At 42.0% G+C, this 23955-nt stretch overlaps 1 protein-coding gene across 2 annotated transcripts in view; it reads left to right on the top strand.

Moving 5' to 3' along the window:
• MON2 (MON2 homolog, regulator of endosome-to-Golgi trafficking) overlaps positions 1–23461 on the top strand; it is a 139786-nt gene extending 116325 nt beyond the window's left edge. For both annotated transcript variants that reach the window (XM_073556966.1, XM_073556967.1), the window contains 3 exons: positions 10509–10716; positions 11891–11973; positions 22576–23461. In XM_073556966.1, the coding sequence (XP_073413067.1) occupies positions 10509–10716; positions 11891–11973; positions 22576–22739 (455 nt within the window). In that variant the 3' untranslated portion in view covers positions 22740–23461. The remainder of the gene's footprint in view (positions 1–10508; positions 10717–11890; positions 11974–22575) is intronic.
• Positions 23462–23955: the final 494 nt, after the last annotated feature.

Genomic DNA, 23955 nt, shown 5'->3' with positions numbered 1-23955 from the left:
GAGAAACCAATGATGCACTCCGCACTGCTCACCGCTGACACTGAGCTTCAGCATCGCCACTCTAACGCCACCGCCGGTTCCCTGAGAAAGGGACGCTGCTACACCACTGCTGCAACCCCCTGGTAAGCCTGCGTTCGGACTATGAGATGTACCTCACATTTTCCTCGCATATTTTTTTTGGGAAAAAGTGCTTCTTATAGTCTGAAAAATACGGTAACTTTTTTTTCACAAAAAATTTACTTCAGATTCAATTTTTTTTTCATTTTACCAAGGGTAACAGGAGAAATTGGACCCCAAAAGTTGAGTACACTGATACCCCTTATGTGGGGGTAAACCACTGTTTGAGCGCACGGCAGAGCTCGGAAGGGAAGGAGCGCCGTTTTACTTTTTCAACGCAAAATTGGCTGGAATTAAGATCTGACGCCATGTCGCGTTTGGAGAGCCCCTGATGATGTGCCTGAACAGTCGAAACCCCCCAAAAGTGACGCCGTTTTGGAAACTAGACTCCTTAAGGAACTTATCTAGATGTGTGGTGAGCACTTTGAACTCCCAAGTGCTTCACAGACGTTTATAACATAGAGCCGTAAAAATAAAAAATCATATTTTTTCCACAAAAATGATCTCTTCACCCCAACTTTTTATTTTCCCAAGGGTTAAGGGTATGTGCACACGTTGCGAATTTGCCTGTGGAATTTTCTGCACAGATACTGCATCTCTTGGCAGAAAATGCAGTTAAAAATCTGCACGTTTTTGATGCGTTTTTTTTATTTCTATGCGGATTTGTATGCATTTTTGTAAGCTAAATAAAGATATTTTTTGATTGCTTTCTACTCCGATTTTTGGGAGGCAGAATGAACAAAAACCAGCAATTCATGACTTTCTTTTTTTGGGAGGGGGAGTTTACACTTTTCCATGTGTGGTAAAATTGATAAGGAAGTTTTATTCTTCGGATCAGTACGATTACATCGATTCCTCATTTATATCTTTTTTTTTTTTTTTTTTTTTTTTTTATGTTTTGGCGCTTTTATACAATAAAAACTTTTATAGAAAAAATAATTTTTGCATCATTTTATTCTCACAGCTATAACTTTTTTTATTTTTTTCGCTAATGACTCTGTATGGCGGCTCGTTTATTGCGGGCAAGACGACGTTTTCAGTGCTACCATGTTTATATCCGTTTTTTTGATCGCATGTTATTCCACTTTTTGTTTGGCAGTATGATGATAAAGCATTGTTTTTTATAGTTTTTTTTATGGTGTTCAGTAAAGGGGTTAACTAGTGGGACAGTTTTATAGGTCAGGCCGTTGCAGATGTGGAGATACCAAATGTCTTATATTGTTTATATTTTTTTCATTCAAATTATGAATGCTTCGATCTTGTTCGGTCGCAGTATTTCAGGGTTTATTAAAGTGCTGGCAGTAGTTTGTGACTTCTCCTAGTGCCGGGTGTCAGCTGTCAGAATCAGCTTACACCCGGCTGCGATTGCCTGTGCACCCCCCATGAGCGCGGGCGATCGCAAAGACGTTGTCCATGGTCAAATTGGCCCAGGTCACATGTATGGATCATTACGTTCAATGTTAGAAAGGGGTTAAAATGGTGCACAGCAAATCATTGCTAAAATTTACAAGAGATTTCCAAAGTGGTTGATGCTTTTCATTGTTGAGCTTTCTGCTGTGCTCGTGCAGTTCCAGTTACCCAGACAAGAATGCACAGAGGATGTTTGTGGTGTTTGTATTGTGAGTTATGTATCTGTGTGCAGTGGTATAAACTGTCTGAATTGTGAGAATTCACATATGTCTCCAGAGAAACCTTCCATTCCTGCATTCCATTCAGTGAGATAAAATTGTCTCCCTGCATTGAATTTTCATATCTCTTGAAGAATGTTAAACATGGTCTTAATTAAGGGCTAATTAAGCAAAATGTACGGTTTTCCTTTGGTGGTTCTGTGCCGAATACTGTGATGGTAAGAGTTACAGAAGTTGTCTTTTTATATGGTATAGTATCAGTTTTATTATGGGGCACATTTTATGTAAATGTGTATATTGAGTTTACATCTTTCTGAAGCAATTGGATTGTATATGCTTATCTTGTTTAGATTTAAAAAGAAATCTGCCTGTTTAGAAGAGTCATCTTTATTGCATATTTATCATATTGAATAGCTTCAGAAGTTCTAATAATGTTAGGAAGAAGAAAATAAGAGTAAACGTCTAACAGAGGACCACAGCTCTTTCTTGGAATGCCCAGTGAAAGGACAAGAACTGGGTCCAGAGATTCTCAATCCAGTAGGAGAACATCACAAAAGCATTGCCCTTTACTTGTGCTCCTCAGGGACTTAATGCAGCCACTTAAGATATGGAGGACAATGTGCCTCTGTACTCCATCCATGTGAATTGGTCAAACCTCATCTTCTTATTCCAAATAGACTAGCAAGTCCAGTATTTTATCCAGGATATGATTTAGAAACTACTTTTAGCATCCTGACAAATGACTCACACAAGTCAAGCTGAGCAGCTTCTCTTGCACTATCAGTTGCGCAGATGACTATGATCTCTGAACTCCAAGTATATAGTCATCACATGCTCTTCCCACTGAGCAAGATTTTGACTCCAAGGTGATTCTCTTAGATCACTCAACAGCAGGTACTAGGAACAATCAAGACTGAAATTGACCACTTGTCTTCCCGCATAGCGGGAAGATTGCAATGAAATATAAGTTGATCAGTTCACAACATAAGAAAGAAGAGCCAAAGACTCCTCACATCTGCAATCAATGACTCTTACTCTCGATCTGGTAAAAACGGGTGACATAATAAGTATTAAGGTTACTCCTTGCCACCCTCAACTTTTTCCCTGAGGCCACTTTCAGTATTTGTAAGCAAAAACCAGGAGTGGGTGATGAATCCAGAAGTGGTGACGTGTTTCTATTCTACTTTTCCTCTGATTGTTCCACTCCTGGTTTGGCTTACAAAATACTGATATAAAATACTGAACGTGAGAATGTGGCCTTGGAGAACCCCTCTCCCAAGAGACAATCAGTCTCATATTACTGTCATTCACAAAGCCGGTAAAAATCATTAGAATGCACTAGCTATAGGCTAAAATCCTGACCACTATACTCTCTTCTCGCTGATGTAATTTACCTAAATCAAACAGGTTTTATGGCACGTTGAGAGGCACGAGGCAACACCACAAAAGCGATCAATCTTCATAAACCTTACCTAAGCCCAACTGATTCCCCTTTTGACAGGAGCAGAAATGGTCTTTGATAGTCTACTAGACATTTATTTCACACATTCAGCCATGTAAGTCTCAAAGGCAACATGAACTGACTGCAAAAATCTGGGTGAATGGCATAGTAATTCACAATTGAATGAGTCAGGATTGTCCACTTTTACCACTTACAGTATTTTTTTCCTCCTACATTTTTTTTTATTTTAGACATGTATATTTCAATGTTGACTAAAGTGGCCTTATGACCCAAAACACTGATCATAGTAACTACATATGTGCATGACTTACTATTCAACATCTCAAACGCGTCTAACTCAGTGCTTAATCTAATGAAAGAGCTTACCATGCATTCCTATCTTTCTAATTTTAAAATCAACTTTACCAAGTTAGAGGCAACAAATGTTATTAAATTTTACCACGCCTTCTCAATTGCCTAAAATATGAATTCATAATTTTCTCATTCATCCATCAACTAAACTTCTTGACACTATTACAAGTGCTTCTCACTAAATTAGAATATCATCAAAAAGTTAATTTATTTCAGTTTTTCTATACAAAAAGTGAAACTCGTATATTAGATAGTCATTACAAACAGAGTGATGTATTTCAAGTGTTTATTTATGTTAATGTTGATGATTATGGCTTACAGCCAATGAAAACCCCAAAGTCACTATCTCAGTGAATTAGAATAACAAAAACACCTGCAAAGGCTTCTTAAGCATTGAAAGAGGTCCCTTAGTCTGTTTCAGTAGGCTCCACAATTAAGGGGAAAACTGCTGACTTGACAGATGTCCAGAAGGCAGTCATTGACACACTCCACAAGGAGGGTAAGGCTAAAGATAGGGTGCGCAGATCGCAAGCATCTATGTGTAATAGTAGGTGGCGATGACCAGATGGGGCGGACAGGGAGCCGACAGGGGGAGGGGCTTAGCGGCGCCGTGCACTGCGTCGAATAAACGCTAGTGTGAAACTAGCCTAAGCCACAAAACGTCATTGCTAAAGAAGCTGGCTGTTCCTAGAGTGCTGTATCCAAGCATATTAATGGAAAGTTGAGTGGAAGGAAAAAATGTGGTAGAAAAAGTTGTCAAAACAAGGAAAAATCCAGCTCAATGAACTTGTTAACAAACTTTTCTTTATTCACCAAAAAGTGCTCAGCATAGGGTAAAACAGCATCAGCATCGACAGTTACATGATATGTGACATCGACTGCTGCTACTCATTGCTTCAAGAGCCACCACACACACATGTATCCAGGACATGGGCTACAAGAGCCACCACACACACATGTATCCAGGACATGGGCTACAAGAGCCACCACACACACATGTATCCAGGACATGGGCTACAAAAGCGACCACACACAGATGTATCCATGACATGGGCTACAAGTGTCGCATTCCTTGTTTCAAGCCACTCATGACCAATAGACAACACCAGAAGCGTCTTACCTGGGCCAAGAAGAAAATGAACCGGACTCTTGCTCAGTGGTCCAAGGTGTTGTTTTCAGATGAAAGTAAATTTTGTGTTTCATTTGCAACTCAGGGTGCCAGAGTGTGGAGGGAGAGGCACACAATCCAATCTGCTTGAGGTCTAGCGTGAAGTTTCCACAATCAATGATGGTTTCGGGAGCCATGTCACCTGCTGGTGTAGGTCCACTGTATTTTATCAAGACCAAAGTCAGCACAGCCGTCTACCAGGAAATTTTAGAGCACTTCATGCTTCCCTCTGCTGACAAACTTGTTGAAGATGGCGATTTCATTCTCCAGCAGGACTTAGCACCTGTCCACACTGCCAAATACCTTGCACACACACCTGGCACACCACACTACCAATACCTTGTTTAAAGACAACAGTATCACTGTGCTTGATTGGCCAGTAAACTCTCCTGACCTTAAGTCTATAGAGAATCTATGGGGTATTGGAGCTAAATACAGGGAAATCCTGGAGGAAAACCTGTTAGACTGCAAAAGACTTAAGACTAGGGTATAGATTCCCCTTACAGCAGGACAATGACCCTAAACATATTGCCAGAGCTATGTCCGTGGTACCGTATTTTTCGGACTATAAGACGCACTTTTTCCCTCCAAAAATGTGGAGGAAAATGAAAATGGGGGGGTGCGTCTTATAGTCCAGATGTACTGGCTCTGGCTGTGGTGGGGAGGTGGGGGTGCAGCATTGTCGGAGCAGCGGGTCACAGAGGCAGGAACCGGCGGCTGTGGCTAACTCCTGTGCCCACTGCTAAAGACAGAGGAATATTTATTGCATTCCATGCCCATGGGTGTGAAGGGCAATGAATCAATGAATATTCATTTCTCTTTAATAATAGTATCTTTGTATGATTGGCCTCCAACCCACGTCCTAGTATGCATGGCCCCATCAGAAAACATTAAAAAAAAAACATTACACTTACCTTCCCGGCGCTCCCTCACAGCATCTTGATCAGATGCCAGCAGCTGCTTTATGCTTTTAAGCTATACCAGGATACCAGGATAGGGATGGGGCCAGGCATAATGCATGCTAGGATGAGACAGGGGCCATGCATACCAGGATGGGGATGGGGCCATGCATACTAGGATAGGGATGAGGGTGATCATTCTCACCAAGATAGAGATGAGGGGGACCATTCTTACCAGGATGAGATGGGGGGGCTATTCATACTAGGACGAGATGGGGGGGCCATGCATACTAGGACCACAGGGTGGCCCTGCAAACCAGGATAGGGATGGGGCCATGCACACTAGGACGAGATGGGGGTCATGAATACTAGGTTATGGATGAGGGCGATCATTCTTGCCAAGATAGGGATTAGGACCATTCCTATTAGGATAGGGATGAGGGGGTTATGCACCCCAGGATAGGGATGAGGGGGCCATGCATACCAGGATGGGGATGAGGGGGCCATTTGTATCAGGATGGAGATGAGGGGACCATATATACCAGGATAGAGGATATTAAGTACAGAATTGGCCACATTTTTTCCTTCATTTTTTTCCCTAATGTCCTCTCTAAAACCTAGGTGCGTCTTATGGTCCGGTGCATCTTATAGTCTGAAAAATACGGTAATAACTCTGGAACGGCTTCATTGGATCCCAGTGATTGCGAATGTTTTCTCGTGAGATATTGTACTTCATGGTATCTGTAACTTTTGTTCGATATGACTTTTGTTTCTTTGTGAAAATATCACAATTTTGTCGCTATCAAGGCTTTTAAATTTAGCAGTTGCAAACCAGCTTTCATTAGCTCTTGTAAAGCAATAGCAGTGCACCCATGGATAACCACCATAGCAGCTAGGGACCTGATGAAGGCTCCAGTTACCTCCATCTTGGAATTCCTGTGAAGCTGAGAAGTTTCTATAAGGGGACGAAAAAAATAAAGTAAAAAATTATTAAAGCAATAAATTACCAAAATTTAAAAATTCTAATAACTCCTCTTACTCCATTAAAATATACACTCACTGGCCACTTTATTAGGTACACCTGTCCAACTGTGTGTTAAGACTTAATTTCTAATCAGCCAATCACATGGCGGCAACTCAGTGCATTTAGGCATGTAGACATGGTCAAGACAATCTCCTGCAGTTCAAACCGAGCATCAGTATGGGGAAGAAAGGTGATTTGAGTGCCTTTGAACGTGGCATGATTGTTGGTGCCAGAAGGGCTGGTCTGAGAATTTCAGAAACTGCTGATCTACTGGGATTTTCACGCACAACCATCTCTAGGGTTTACAGAGAATGGTCCGAAAAAGAAAAAAAATCCAGTGAGCGGCAGTTCTGTGGCCGGAAATGCCATGTTGATGCCAGAGGTCAGAGGAGAATGGGCAGACTGGTTCGAGCTGATAGAAAGGCAACAGTGACTCAAATTGCCACCCGTTACAACCAAGGTAGGCAGAAGAGCATCTCTGAACGCACAGTGCGTCGAACTTTGAGGCAGATGGGCTACAGCAGCAGAAGACCACACTGGGTACCACTCCTCTCAGCTAAGAACAGGAAACTGAGGCTACAATTTGCACAAGCTCATCGAAATTGGACAGTAGAAGATTGGAAAAACGTTGCCTGGTCTGATGAGTCTCGATTTCTGCTGCGACATTCGGATGGTAGGGTCAGAATTTGGCGTAAACAACATGAAAGCATGGATCCATCCTGCCTTGTATCAACGGTTCAGGCTGGTGGTGGTGTCATGGTGTGGGGAATTTTTTCTGGGCACTCTTTGGGCCCCTTGGTACCAATTGAGCATCGTTGCAACGCCACAGCCTACCTGAGTATTGTTGCTGACCATGTCCATCCCTTTATGACCACAATGTACCCAACATCTGATGGCTACTTTCAGCAGGATAATGCGCCATGTCATAAAGCTCGAATCATCTCAGATTGGTTTCTTGAACATGACAATGAGTTTACTGTACTCAAATGGCCTCCTCAGTCACCAGATCTCAATCCAATAGAGCATCTTTGGGATGTGGTGGAACGGGAGATTCGCATCAGGGATGTGCAGCCGACAAATCTGCGCCAACTGTGTGATGCCATCATGTCAATATGGTCCAAAATCTCTGAGGAATGATTCCAGCACCTTGTTGAATCTCTGCCACGAAGAATTGAGGCAGTTCTGAAGGCAAAAGGGGGTCCAACCCCTTACTAGCATGGTGTACCTAATAAAGTGGCCAGTGAGTGTATATTACTTAAACACAGAATTTAAATGCGGTAAAAAATAATAAACATATTTGGTATCCCTGTATCCTAAAAAGTCTGATCAAAGTATAAAAGTAACTTGCCTTCATATGGTAAACACCAGAAAGAGAGGAAAAGTAAAATTGTCGTTTGTATCCCAAATTGGTATCCATAAAACCGATAGTTTGTCATGCAAAAAAAAAGCCCAACCATAGCTCCATCTACAGGTTAAAAAATGAAAAAACTATAGCTTTAGAATAATGGCGACACAAGCCAAAATGTTGTTTTTATAAATTTCTTAATTTTTTTCACCACTTGGAAAGCAAAAAACAAGCAATCTGTGAAAATTTCATATCTCCGTAAACATACTGACCTGGAGAATAATGTTCCCAAGTCATTTCTAACATATAATAATACAACAATATGAAAAATGGTGAATTTGCATCAGTCACTAACAGTAGCATTTAAATGGAATGATTGTGGGGAGACAATGAGTTACCATGGTAGCTGGGGGTCTGCTGAACACCCCTATGGCTGCTATCTTGGTACTCCTGTGAAGCCCAGCCATAGGCTTGGCTTCGTAGGAGATGATCATTTACACTATATACTTCAATACAAATATATTGCAGTATATAAAACAAGCAATCTAAGGATTGCAGGTTCAAGTCTCTTAGGCAGACTAAAAAAAAGTTTTTAAAAATTTCAAATCATTCTTCATTTTCACAGGTAACAAAAAAAAAATTTCTAAAGTCGTTGATTGAATTATCACTTGGAAGTGTGTTTTTTCCCTTGTTTTTATGTATGCATGGTATAGTGAATTACCATTCCAAACTCCAACTTGTCCAGCAAAAGTCTCCATATGACAATGTCAAAATAGTAAAATTAAGGCTCTTTGGAGGAAAAAGGCAAAAGTGCAAAGATGAAAAATCGCCCGGAGGGAAGGCTAAGTAAAATGTTTCCAGTGAACGGTCCTATGCCACATAAATGTTGTAGTTTAGTTCTGAGGGTGTTCTTGTTTAGTAGTGGTATGTTCCTCATTATGGAAACTGTGATGACACATGGCATATTTCAGATATTTAAGAGGAGCAAATTATTAAAGATGGAAAATGTCAATCTAGATTAAATAAGGATGGTAAGATTCTGCTTATTTTTTTTCTTTCCTCGTAGTTTTCTTTTTTTTAGGTTGTTTACATAATATAAGGGAATGATGGAGACAGTAATTTCCCTTCTGTTGGTATTCACTAAATCACACACACGTAATTTAAAGGGACCTGTCACCTGGTCAACGTTGCAACTTTTTCTTTTTTTTTTCATTTTATTCCTGCTGCTCTCCTGAGGAATTTTGTTTTTGTTTAAATTCACCATCCGATGCCAGAAGTATGGGTCTTTTTATTTGGTGATAATTTTTAAGGTCATTACAAAGGAATGTGACTCGCAGGATTCTCAGCCATTATTACTCTATGGTCTCCATGAGACCATAAAGAGTTGAATTAAATTAGCCCATATCTCTGGAATTGTATAAACAAAAGATGATGAGAATTGTCAGGGGCACAGCGAGAATAAAATGGAGAAAAGAACTGGCCACTTTTGACCTGGTGACAAGTCCTCGTTAAAGAGACTTGGTTTGAACAGTCGTTCATTCTGTGACAGTCTCGCGGCTCGGCGCTTCATGGCGGAGCGACCCTTTTTATACACTTTCCTTCCTGTTTGTAATCCATCTTTCTCTCCCCCACCTTCTTTGATTAACAAGTCTAGCTTCAAAGGGCCAGAGAAGAGTGGAGGTAGATGGAAACCAAGCAGGTGGGAAGGTGTATGTAAATGGTTGGCCATGATGTGAAGCACCGATCACCTGTACTTTGCTTTGAACAGTCATTCTGTGCTGACAGTCCCTTTAAAGGAAACCTGTCAGCTGATACATGCATCTGACTGTAAGATTTCAGCCAGGTATGTTTCACTCTGAAACACACTACATTAAAAGCCGCCGTATACCAGCTGCACTGGTGACTAGTCGGAAGGGTGGTTCCCAGTAGCTTCTTCCCGCTCACTGTCTATCTCCATGGGGAGAAGCCACCAGGGACCGGCTGATCCTACTGGTTCACATGCTACTTAGTCCCTGGCGGCTTTTAACGTGTGTTTTTCTCTGAAATGCCATGGTGCTTGAGAGTCAAATATACATGACCAAAATCACACAGTCAGCGCCTGATACATGGAGTAACAGTGATTTTATCAAAACTGAAACAAGCAGCCCAGTGAGTGATACATCACTGGAATCTGTCTCTGCCCCACATTATGCTGCTTTCAGATGGAGAGCAGAGGCCTGGTGATGGGTTACCTTTAAACTTCTCAGTGCAAAGAATTAATGTATTTTCTTGATACTTACCAGCAAACCTTTTTATAAATGTTGATCCGGAATTACGTGTAATTTCCAGCCACGGTCGCTGTTTGCCAAGAGCTGAAACGTCTGAATTCATTTCACAGTATGATAACACTATTGCAATTCCTTTCTAGTACTCTCCGCCCGTAGTGCTGAAGTAATTGATTTTTGGTTATAATTGTAGGTCGTATGTTGGTTTTATTTTCTGATTGCCTCTAAATCCTTTGTGTCTGTTTTTCAGAAGCTGAAATAGACATTAGGATGCGAGAAGAGTTTTCCAAAGTGTGCTTTGAGACATTGCTTCAGTTCTCATTTAGCAATAAAGTAACAACACCGCAGGAAGGCTATATTTCCAGAATGGCACTTTCTGTGCTATTGAAGAGATCCCAAGATGTCCTTCATCGCTACATAGATGATGAAAGGCTGAGCGGGAAATGTCCTCTGCCAAGGTATGTATGGCTTTTAATATGCATTCCTGCTATTGGTACTCAGGATGTCTCCTGGAAATAAATTATGCAGCAGAAATTTTCATCTTGTTGTATTCCCTTGTGCGAACATTGAACGGCAATATCTTACATGGCCAAAAAAAAAAAGTTTTCAAGGCTTCAGACCAGTGCGCTAATACATTATTACAGTCTGCCAATGAGAGATTTCTAAAGCAAGAAATTGCAGTTGCTACTCCATCATCCAATGGTCGGAGAATCAATGAATCCTTCTCGATTAACTGCCCAGCGATAACCCTACAAGCAGAATGCTGTTTTTGGGGGTGATTGGATCGTTTGTCAGCGTAAAATTTATTATTGGCATTGCAACACCCGTTGTAAACAGCCGATGGGCTGCTGACATGAGGCTGTTAATACAGTCGTTCTGTTCACATCAGTTATCTTCCCTCGTGTTCAGGCCATTAAACGCGCGATGGTCATGTTGTATATAATTGATGGATGCTTGTGAACAGGCCCAATTCGCCCCCTCTACATAGACTTGTGGTCGATGACTTCCCAGAAACAAAACAAACATTGGTTGGTTTCATGTTTCAGGCAGAAGCCATGAGAAATAAATTATTTGGCAAACTTTTATTCGGATGCAACAGTGCCCCCCAGATAACCCATTCGAGACGCATCGTTACTTCATCCTAGTTCCAGCTGCTCCTTTGCTCTACCCACTTGTTCTGTGTTAGGGTGCATCTTGGTGGTCAAGAAGCAGATGAGACCAATGCAAATCATAGCACTGGACAATGCTGTAGAAGCTCCTCTATAATCGCCAGCGAGTCTGATGCATGGAAACATAAACTGGACTCTTTTCTAGCAAGACTACGACCTTGAGTGGTCACCTAACCTTCATTTACGGTACATAAGAAAACCCTTTTAGAATCGGAGGCAGGTGATGACCAGTTCTGGTCTCCTGCTCCTCTTTCACCTGGAGATCGGTGCAGTTTTTGAGGAATGCAGCGCTATTGCAGGAGAAGAAATTCTAATAGTAAATGTCACAATCACATTGTGTAAAAATAAAGTGGCCATCCCGTTTTGTATACCTATAAACATCTCTATTTGTGAAATTCGTACTTTATGGAATTGTTACCCTTGTTCATTTCAAGTAACAGAGGATTCTAATTGCATATTTCAGGCAGCGTGTAACGGAAATCATATTTGTGTTAAAAGCTGTAAGCACACTCATAGATTCACTAAAGAAAACTCATCCCGAAAATGGTAAGTAAAGTAGATACAAATGTTATTTTTAATGACTAGCGTGGTATATGCTCAATCGTTTTCCCAAACTACTACTATAGACTTTAGATTTACTACTGAGAATCATCACAGAAAGTTTACTGCATGACCCAGGTGTCCCATAAATGAGTTTTCAAGACTTATCAAACTGCTAATGCAAGTTGGCTATATACATGCAGAATGATTGCAGTCGCATCCAGCTATAACGTATGTTGAAAGTACAACACATCTGGGGTCATTACTTTACTCCATTGCTGTACAGTACTTAGACTTTTAGGGAGACGCCACGTGCCGATTCCTTATTGTATTTGCACTTTTTTTTATTGATTTTCTCCTTTGCTTTTTTTTTTTACCTAAAACCTGTTAAGATGTTTTTGCCTAATAAATCATTTGCTACTTTTTTAATAAAAGGCTCATCACTACTTCCTTGGCATAGTCTTGTTATTTTGTACCATTTTAAAGGATGGTCGCTTACGTGTATGAAGGGACAAAGGAGCAAAAAAATTTTTAATTTGCACAAAACTCTTCAGTGTGTGTCATCTTGATGAAGATCCATCAGGGCAAAAAAGGAAACCAAAAAAAGTCCTCAAAAAAAAAAAAGCTGGCAAATAATGATTCTAGGTCCACATATCTACTACCTAGACAGCAATACCGTTATCTGAGACTGAGCATAGAATTCTAGATTTCTCTACTGCTTAGTAGACTGCTCATTACATGCTCATTGCTTCATAACATGGAGATTAGGCTTTGTGGGGGGCAGCATGGTGGCTCAGTGGTTAGCACTGCAGCCTTGAAGCGATGGGGTCCTGGGGGTTCATATCCCACCAAGGACAACATCTGCAAGGAGTTTGTATGTTCTCCCCGTGTGTTTGAATGGGTTTCATCTGGGTTCTCCGGTTTTCTCCCGGATAGAGAATCTAGATTGTGAGCCCCATTGGGGACAGTGCCAATAATGTCTGTAAAGCGCTGCGGAATTAATGGCGCTATATAGAGGAGTAAAATAAAGAAATACTTTATCTTCTGCCGGGATATTGTCTATGCTGCCATCATCTGCTAATCTCATATATTTTGCTGACCATAGGGGGCCTTTCTTCTAAATTATTAGATAAAGCAGAACCTGACACTGATCCCTGCAGTTCTGCAACTTTTTGAGTTGATCCCATAAATTGAACATGAAATTCTCATCCATATTCTACGAATAGTAGTTTGTGTATTTCTTTGTTATTGGAGAAAGTGTCATGTAGACCATATCTACAGCTGCAGACCTAGACATTGGAGGCCATAGAGTAGCAGTGTCAGGTTTCTCTTGGAATTTGGCAGACATCCCAGTGAAATACTGTGTAAATAGTCTTCGTCTGGATTTACCCTTACTGAAGGGATGTTATGAGCGTGGGGGATTTGTTCACCGAAGCTGGAAAACACTGTTAAACAACATATAGCTGTGGGATATGATGGTAATTCTTTGCATTCACTCCGTCAGACATCTGAATTAATGTAAATGACCTATTTTCCCTGTTATGAAAGAAGTTTATCTCCTTCTGCATCTGCTTATTAAAGTAAAAACCATGAAAACTGAAATAAATGGGATAGCAATGGAGATGCTTGAATTAATTGGAAGAATTGGCCAAAGCAATCTTCAGGCTGTGTGACCTTCAAGGCTGGTGACTCGCATATCCTCAGGCAACTTATTCATCAAGCCTCTTCCCCGGAGGTAGATGACAGGGTCACCAATGTGCATGACTTATACATTATGCTATTTTCTTACCCCCCTTCAAGTATTCAATGCCACACAAAACTGTGGACTCAAAATGTTTATTTCATGGAGGGGGAAGATTCATCACCGTTTGCTTTTAATTTATAACTTGCCCAATAAACAATAAATGATAAAAGAACTTGGCACTCAAAATAGTGAAGAAATTGATTCTTTGTTTATTTTGCATCCAGAAAAATATTTACTAAAAGTTTTCGGTCCTACATGGACCTTCATCAGAGATTCTCTATAGGCAAGCTGAATGCTGTGTTTCAGAGCATGAGGAAATAAAGCGCCTGGGTATGGCGACCTAAGTCGCTTGTAGAATTGCGCTGCAGCTGGTCGTCCCTTCGGCGTGCGGCATGTACCGCTGTGTAGAGGAAGGCTCCCTTGTCACTTTGTGCAGGGCTGGGGAGTTAGATCAGACAAAACTACAAAGTGAATGCTGCCAATGACCATGAATGGAGGGGCAGAGTATTTTAATTGAGAGGACCAAAAAGTTCATCAAGCCCTTGGGCCCTGAGCTGCAGTACCAGGCCGTTGCTATACCTGTTGAACCAGAGAGTTTGGCTATTTTTGTAACTTCTGTTAAAGTGGACAGAAAAAGTAGTCACCCCCTTCATTCTGGGTTGGGCCCCATTCTCCAGACTGCAGGCCCCAGAGGTGGTACATCCGTCTATTAGACATTTAAAGCATATTTTGTGGCTATGATATACATTTCCAAGTTGGATAAATCTTTTAAAGACCTGTCTCTAGGTTAACAGTGGTCAGTTTTTGCTGTAACTGTATTTCCACTGCCTCCCTAAGTATTCCAATTTTTAAGTCTGCCATACGGACCCAGAGATATGAGCCTTTTTATTTAGAGCTACATTCTATGTTCTTTTCCAATCTTAGTTTGTTTATGTATCTGTGCCCCTAAATCTACACTTTGGGTGCATGTGTATGGGAATTTGCAGTTTACTTGCTAGCTGATGAGGACAGGGAGTATTTTCTTTTTAAGGGTAGGTGCCCTTGATCAATGAATGCTGCGTACTTGTGCAGAGTCCATCCTGCAGCATCCAGATTTTACAGCATAGTGGATGGGATTTCAAGAAATCCCATGCCCAGTATGCGTTCAAAGATGCCTGTGGCTCACCCATGGAGACGGACATGTGGTGTGTCTTTCCAGACCGCAGCATGTCAATTTCTCTTGCGGAGAATCGAGTCTTCGCAAGAGAAATGTCACCCGTAAAATGTATTGGACTTGGTGAATCCACATGTTTCAGTGATCAAATGCGGATTCACCTGCGTTGAATAGACGGCAGTGCAGCAGACATGTGCTGCGTCCAAAGCGCTGCTAGTTCCTGATCATGGGCACAGTACAGACTCAAGGTCTAAAAGGAGCCAGTGAGGGATCTCCAGAATGACAGTAAGCGGGTCTTTGTGCATATACATATTTTTTTCTGTAGTCTTTGCACCTTTTACAATCATCATGGATTGGATGATATTAAACCTATGCAAATTCAATGTCAACATTCTTAGTTTAATTAAATCGTTTAAATAAACGTTTAAGGCAATATCCATGCTAAAGTAGAAATTAGTGTGGAAAGCTAATTCCATGGAAAGTGCATTAGAGGGAACCTGTTAGTTATCAGTCTTTATCTGCAGCCATAGTGGTAATCTGTAAGTCGGTTTACACGTGCTGATGTCTCATTGTAAGTGCAGCTGGAGGGAGAAAATTAAATTTTATTCTCCAGTTTTGGGCAGTGCCCGAGGGCTGTAACAGTCACCGATCACAATCCAGTGAGCGCTGCACTCGCACCCTGCTAATTGACTGTCCTCTTGGTCTGCACACACTGCTGACTATTACAGCCCGTGTGCCACCCTGATGGCTGGAAGTGAGCAGCTGTAAGGAGAATAGAACTTTCTTTTCTCCCTGCAACTGCACTTTCAATATGACATGAGTACATTGTATAAAATTGTGTTGCGTATTACCAGTACTACTATGGTTGCAGGTAAATGTTTGTTTTTGTTTTTTTTTTGCTATCAGGCCTCCTTTAAGGCTGTGTACCCATGTTGCGGATTGTATGCGTTTTTGCTGCGTTTTTCGCTGCGAAAATGCATACAGAACGCACCCCATGCAATTCCTATGGCATTCTGCAATATTGCGCTAATGCTACGTTTTTTCCTGCGGCGGAATCGCATAGCGGAAAAAAACGCAGCAGGCTCATTTTTGCGGAATCGCCGAGATTCCGCACACATAAGGATGCATTGATCCACTTACTTTCCGCATGTGGCTATGCCCACCATGCGCAAAGTGAGCGGATCATGCGCGGATGGTACCCAGGGTCTGGAGGAGAGGAGTCTGTCCTCCAGGCCCTGGGTACCATATCCCTGTAAAAAAAAAAAGAATAAAAAATTGGGTTATACTCCCCTTCCAGCGTCCCGCACAGCCTTACCGATGCTCCCGCCAACTCCCCTTCCCAGTAATGCCTTGCGGCAAGGACCTGTGATGGCGTAGTGGTCTTGCGAGCCCGCTACAGTATCGCGAGACCGCTACGTCATCAAAGGTCATTGTTGCAAGGCATCACTGGGAACGGGAGCATCGTGATGATCGGGGACACTGCATGGGACGCCAGAAGGTGAGTTTATCACGATTTTTTTTTTTTTTTTTTTAATTATTTTTAACAATCTATATATTGATGCCGCATAGGCAGCCTCAATAGTAAAAATTTGGTCACACTTGTCAATCACTGTGTGACGAGTGTGACCAATCTGTCAATCACATTCCAAGCGATGCTTCAAATCGCTTGGAATGCGCTTGAATTCTGCAAGCGAAAATCTCGTGAAAAACGAATGCGAATTCCATGTGTTTTTCCCGCGGCGGGAGTTGTGGAAATTTCCACAGCATCTCTGCAACGTGGGTACATAGCCTAATGGATCAAAGTTGCACGTTAAATGAATAACCATCTCTATACCCACTCAGTGCTGTGAGGTTACATTGGCCGACATTTGGTGACTAATGGTGTACTTTTATGGATTAATGCCATACTGCTGATGTGTTTAAATTCTCATGAGGCTAGAGGAATACAATTGAGAGAGTCACAAAGATTGAAGAGTTGTCCAGGATTAGAAGAGCATCACTGCTTTCTTCCAGAAATATCTCTAACCCCGACCATGAGTCTTGTTTGTGGTATCGCAACCCAACATCATTGAAGGGAATAGAGCTGAGCTGCAATACCCCTTTGCAGCATTGAGAATCCCCCCCCCCCATGTGCTAACCCACCTATCCACTCTTTCTTTCCCCATGCGTTGACCTCTCTGGTCTGTGCTCTCTTCTTTGACCTGTCTACACCATGTGCTTATCCCCCTTGTCTGCTGGTCTCTCTCCTTCCTGTGCTGTGTTCTCCCCTCCTATGCTGTGTTCTCCCCTCCTATGCTGTTCCATTAGAGCTGTCTCACCCCTGTGTCTGACCGTGTACATGTAGAGTCGGTGCCCGAGCTGGGGGGGTGGTCCCTCTTCTTACCGCGCAGAGACGAAACAGAGACAAGATGGAGACAGATTCTGGGTGCAACAGGTCCAAGCTTTATTCACTCGCTGTCCGCCTGACACCCTCACAGCACTCCGCAATTTTCCTCAAGGCTCTCCGGTTAAAATGCACCACAGAACACCGTACTTTCGCCAGGGACGTATATATACGTACCGTCCCTTTACTCTTGTTGACGCTTTTGACAGGTCCGTCACTGTGGCCGCCTTAGGCCCGTAAACCAACAGTAATTTCACTGGTCACAACGTCTTTCTTAACACGGTATCCGTAATCTCTGTGCCTCGTCGATATAACCTCTGTGTCTCGTCTATATTGCGGTATTCCTGTCAGGACCCACCCCCCTGATGTTCTCTCTCCTCAGTCCCCCTGGTTTGGATTCTCTTCACAGCGCACAGACTGTCACAGTCCTCCTGTCACTGGAGCTCCCCCTGGGAACTAGAACCTTCTGGAACCCTCCCTCAGTATTTATAGCACTCCCGGTCCCCTGTCACTGTAACTCCGCCCCCCATGACCAACGGTTTCTAAAGCCCTAAGCTGATGTCAAGTCCTTTGCTCACATTCCTCCCTGCCATCTAATGGTCAACCCAAAGTACTGCACGTCCACTACACTTTCCTAGCTGTTTCCCCACTGTAGTAACTGACACCTGTCTAAACTGTGCATACCCATCTTTCTCTATTCTGACACGTCCGTCCGTCCATCAGGTCACCTTCCCTACATACAGAACATGCCACAGCTCCTGGGCAGGGGAGGAAGCAAAAGACATTACAGCAGGAGATCGCAGAGGATACATTTTGTGAGATAAAATATTGTTTAAAAACAGTCAGTGAAATATTTTACCTCACAAAATGAATCCTCTGTGATCCCCCACTGTAATGTCAGTATTGTCTTTTGCTTTCTCCCCTGCCCAGGAGATGTGATATGCTCTGTATACGGTCAGACACAGACAATTTTTAAAATGAACTTTTGTTCGTGGGAAATCCCCTTTAATGTGACCGACTTCCTCTGCCTGCAGACACGTCGCGCATCTGCCGGCGGGATCAGCCGAATGATTCACTGCACCTGCAGGCGTATAGTGTGTGTATGTGTGTGATGCGATGGTGTTGCTCTGGTGGTACTGCGCAATAAGTTGGTACCAGCAGCAGTTTCCGTTGTCTCAATAGACACCCATCAGTTGGGTGTCCCAACCCAATATGGCGGTCGGTGAACTTGCTCCGCTTGGAATTCTGGCATACAGTGACATCTGGACAGAACAGGAAATGAAAACATTACAAGGCAATTATATAAATAGATATTTTTGCATAATTAAGCACATTTAAAGTCTCCTAAGAAAAAGGTAAAACTACATTTATAATAAAAACCTGATGTAAGTAATACATCATTTATAAATTCTTTTTAGAATTAGGTTACTTGCAGATAACAAATTTTATAATTAATCGTAGGTAATGCCTTGTCTGAACTAACACTGTTTTAACATCTTATTAGTGCGACTTAATAAGTGATATGACAAAAGCTGTGTTTTCCCAGTCCATGGACACCGGTTGTTTTATGGCAGTCTTTCATCTGCAGGTCTAGACTTTCTGCTGTATAATCCTAAATCTAACATAAACCTATTCTTCATGTTATTCATTACTTTGTTACACTGGAATTATTATTATGCATTTATATAGCGCCATTTATTCCATGGCGCTTTACATGTGAAAAGGGGAAATATAGACAAGTATAATAAACGTGTAAGACAAGGGACACACAAGTACATAAGGAGAGGGAACCCTGCCCGCGAGGGCTCACAGTCTACAGGGATGGGTGAGGATACACTAGGAGAGGGTAGAGCTGGTCGTGCGGTGGTTCAGTAGACCGAGGATCATTGCAGGCTGTAGGCTTGTCGGAACTGGTGGGTCTTCAGGTTCTTCTCGAAGGTTTCCGTTGTTGGTGAGAGTCTGATGTGTTGCGGCAGAGAGTTCCAGAGTATGGGGGAAGCACGGGAGAAGTCTTGTATGCGATTGTGGGAAGAAGAGATGAGGGGGGAGTAGAGAAGGAGATCTTGAGGGGATCGAAGGTTGCGTGCGGGTAGGTACCTGGAGACCATGTCACAAATGTATGGAGGATGAATGTTCACCCAATCTATATGCAATCATTTTTACAATAACTCCAGCATTGGCACTATTTGTAAATGTATTTATTAAAAGGAATGTTGGCAAGATCGTGTTGGCCAGTGAAATATAAACACATTGATGCCTTTTATATCCACAGTCATGCTTTAATCCAGAGACATCCATGATTTTCACAATATGCAAATAAGGCGTTAAGTGCTTTGTCAGGCCCACACCATTTTGCAAAACTCTGCCGCCTCAGGTTATTTTCCATCCCTAGTGCCTTCCTCTCTGAGTGATAGCTTTATGTGTCTGTGACATGAGGCACTGACTTGAGAAAGGTAGCGCTTGCGTAGATTACTGCTTTACTTCTGCACACTAAGGTGCCTTACTAAAGGCCACTGGCTTAAGGATGCTTTCTATGTCCCCTTAAGGGCATACGTCCAAAATTCCCTGCAAAACAGGGTCTGGACGCATGCTACAGCAGGGCCATATACTGTAACGGTGACAGCACAGCGAACATGCGCTCTGTCATGTATTTTTTTGGGGGAGTGTACTCCTACCGGTAGTAGACTGCAGGTGGAGCGTACGTTCACTCTGCAATCACCCATTACAGTCTATAACCACTCTGGTGCATGAATCCAGACCCCGTTTTGTGAAGGATTTTGGACATATTCCCTGACGGGGACACAGAACACAATATGAAAGCACCCTAAGCAATCTACTGTGTTCGTCACCTGGACGCTCCAAACCCTCGTTCCAGGTGTACACTGTGGCTGGGTAGTGCATGTGCAGGACAATGCTGAAGCCAGTGACCTTAGCAAAGCACCTTGGTGCATAAACGTGAAGAATGCGGTAATCTATTCAGGTGATATGTCTTGGTTGGCACCTGAAGTCACAGACCCATTGAGCTATCACTTCTACATAGAGGAGCACTAAGGATGGAAATTACCTTAGGAGGCAGGATTTTCCTAAGTGCTCTTAGTGTGGCAAAGCTTAATGCCTCATTTGCATGTTGCAGAATCATTGTATAAAGGTATCAATGTGCTTCTCTTTCACTGCCTTAAGGCCCCGTCACACTAAGCGATATCGCTTAAGCGTCACCGATTTTGTGACGCAGCAGCGATATTGCTAGCGATATCGCTACATGTGATATTTACCTCCGACCGGCTCCCCCGCTGTCTGTAGCTGATCGCGCGAGAACGTCCTGGACCGTTTCTCGTCGTCAGCTTCCTGATGGCGCCGACGAGCGTCGCGTGGACGCGGGCGGGAGGACGTCTTCATCGCCGCGTCTGACAGGTAAGTAATGACCGCCGATCGCTGCTGCATCGCTGGTGAGATCTGCCTGTTTGGCAGCTCACTAGCGACCACTTAGCGATGCACCAGCGATCCTGACCGCGTCATATCGTTGTCGGGATCGCTGGTGCATCGCTAAATGTGACAGTACCCTTAAGCTACATTCACACAATGAGCTTTTGTTGAGTGTTTGATGTTGTAGGTTTTCTGCACCCATTAAGTAAAATGGGTTACTTGCATTTTTTTAAAAATACGCAGTGTAAAAAAATCAACAAACTCATCGTGAGAGTTTAGCCTTTCATACCGATGTAAACGGTGTAGGAGAAGTTCAGCAAGTTGCAGAAGAGTACCTAAATAAAGTTTTGCAGTTAAAGAATTTCAAATATGTCACCATGCCATTTATTGTTCCACTAAATCATCAAATCCTATTGGTGTCAGATTTTTTTTTTTTCTTTTTAGTTAAATCTTCAATTTGTCCCTGCTTCTTCCTTCAGTGTTTCCTATGTGTGTATAACATTGACCCCTATTATTGTTACTGCCACCAAGGTTAAAAATCACTTTTTTTTAATCCATCTGTTGAATTTGATACAAAGAACCTGTGTATATGCTTACTATTTGAATAAGAGATTTTTTTCCTTCATACTTCACTCATTTCTTTTTCTTTCCTATTTCCCTTATATTCATAAATAAAAAATGATAGGATTCATTTTAAACCCTTAAGGGATTGAGTCAGAGGTAACCCCTTTCTGGCTGTGGCAAACGTCTAACTTTGCCAAAGCTGCAGCCATCCAAACCTTTTTCCTGCAGTATTACTTAGTGGACAGTCCGATGATTGGCCATCCATATAAAATAAGGAAAGTTTCCGTCCCACCTGAATCAGAGTTGTTAGGAAACATTGACTCTGTTGTGCCGCATAGAGGAAGGGGGATTCAATGAGACGGACTACTCCATGTCTATAGTGATGATCAAACGTGATGGGCTAAGGAGTTATCTGAGCATGCTTGGGTGCTAACAGATTCCCCGCGGCTACATGTCTCACAGCTATTCGACAGCCACAACACATGCAGGGATTGCGTGATTGTTAGGCAAACAGTCAAACAGCCGCGAGAGATGCAGGCGCCGGGATTTAAACATATTTTCCGAGCAGGCCGCAGTCACTCAGCACCTGATCGTGCTCAGATAACAACTTATCCGAGCACGTTCACTCATCACTAGCTGTCTGTAATGCTGTATCAGGATATTGTTTCTGGAGGGTAGTCTCATTAGACGACATCTTCTTAGATATAAATAACAATTGATGTATCTGGATTGTTGCTTCATCACTAGTTTAAGTATGTGATCTAATTAAAGTAATAAAAAACTTACGGTAATTCTTTCCTATGGCATTCACGTTGAAAGGTGTGATGCAACATTTTGCAGTACCTTATATGTTACAGGCTTACTTCTGTCTTAATAAATAGATATTGTCATACAGCGCTTGTAAAAACAATTTTACTTCTTAAAATTGTCAGGAGTCACTCTTAAGCTGATAACTGGTTGTTCTGTTTTCAACTCGTTGCCTGGAAGACTGACCACCAATGTTATGCAGTTTGTAAGGTCTATGCTGAAGCCAGCCCACAATAGATGTCAGTGGTACAATCCAGCAATCCTGGCCAGCTTAAAGACCACGCACGCTTACAAGCTCAATAGAAGAGTGAACTTGTGCAGTGCTTACAAGCTATCTAGCAACGGCGGTCCGTATCCAAGGAAAAGTGTTAATATCTCATGAATTGCTGAAAATTTTAATAAACAGTAAATGGCAAAATTATTTGTATTTACAAGCACGATCTGACAATCCCCATGTATAAAGATGGGAAACATTCTTTAAATATGTAGATGTAGCTGTGCTTTCTAATGTGATACATGTATTCTGTGTTACAGTTGATGAGAACACCTGGGCTCAGGTCATTTCTCTTTACCCCACATTAGTGGAATGCATCACATGTTCCTCCTCTGAGGTGTGTTCAGCTCTGAAAGAAGCTCTGGTTCCATTTAAGGACTTCATGCAACCACCAGCCGCTAAAGTGCAGAATGGAGAGTCATGACTGCTTGAAATGATTGTTCTCGAGGACGTGACCCAGAGTGTACTGCAGATGAATGTTTTCTCCCAAGTGAAATTACTTTTTTTTCTGAAGGACACATTTGATGAACTAAACTGGGCCACCACCTTGCCTGTGGCTACCTTTTAACTACTATACTAATGAGCTCAACCATTCATGAAAACAAACTTACACCTCAATAAATGTCCCTGTGTGAGTAGCATTGTGGGCCTTCTGAATATATATTAAGTGCAGTAATGATCGTTTGTTTCACAGACTGAATGGGTGAGAATTGATCCGACTGTGTTAAATTCTAACTAATTTTAAAAAACAAAAACCCATTCGATCAACACATTAGACTGGTGGATGAAACCCTCGGAAAGTACAACATGTACTTAATTTTATGCAAACAATACTATAACATTCCATATTTTTTTGTTAGCCTTTGTAAACCAAGAGAACTGTCATATTTGTGTGTAAAATAAATGGCACAGTTCTGTAATAAATTGTCACATTATTTAAAACCATATTGGTACTGGCAGTACTCACCACACAGTTAGTTGAGATGATGTACTGGTCTGTTTCTAAAAACAAAGTGTTCTGCATTTAACTTGCATTATGGTATCTGATTGTATCTGTGAATACAAAGACACATAAATCTAGCTTGCTTGAATTTAAATTACAGTGATTTGTAATATGGACATTAAAAACCTCAAGGTTTGCATTAAGTTCTGTATTTCATCTTCTTGGGTCACAGTCCAAACACCCAAGAATGCTGCTGCTGCCACCGTTAAGTGGAGTTTGGACATTAAGCAGTAAGTCCTGATGCTAAACAGAAAATCTTCTGACTGCAAACCCGTAATACACAGACAAGCTATACAAACTACAATTTACACTCTACTATGACGCTTAGGTTCATTTGTGTAACAAGCCTCCGCTAATAAAGTGTTAGGCTTTAAAGGATTATTCCCATCATTATAAGTGATCACATATCCGTATAGGATCAATAAGGGTCCGACCACTGAAATTCCCACTAATCGATTGGGGCTTCCAGCAGTTGGACCACCATCAATTTTCAAGCTCTCGTCTATCGATAGGCGATGACTTTTAGTGATGGGAGTAACCCTTTATTATGCAAAATGCTCAGTGTTTAGTAGATACAGAAATAAAGAAAAAAGGACATGAGATGTACAGTAGCAGGAGAAAAAATAACAAGTCCAAT

The sequence above is a fragment of the Dendrobates tinctorius genome, unplaced genomic scaffold, assembly GCF_039654945.1.
Source record: "Dendrobates tinctorius isolate UK_male_01 unplaced genomic scaffold, ASM3965494v1 ptg000241l, whole genome shotgun sequence".
NCBI classification, from domain to species: domain Eukaryota; kingdom Metazoa; phylum Chordata; class Amphibia; order Anura; family Dendrobatidae; genus Dendrobates; species Dendrobates tinctorius.
The sequence above is the reverse complement of the archived record's forward strand: the minus strand, read 5'-3'. Positions and strand labels throughout refer to the sequence as shown.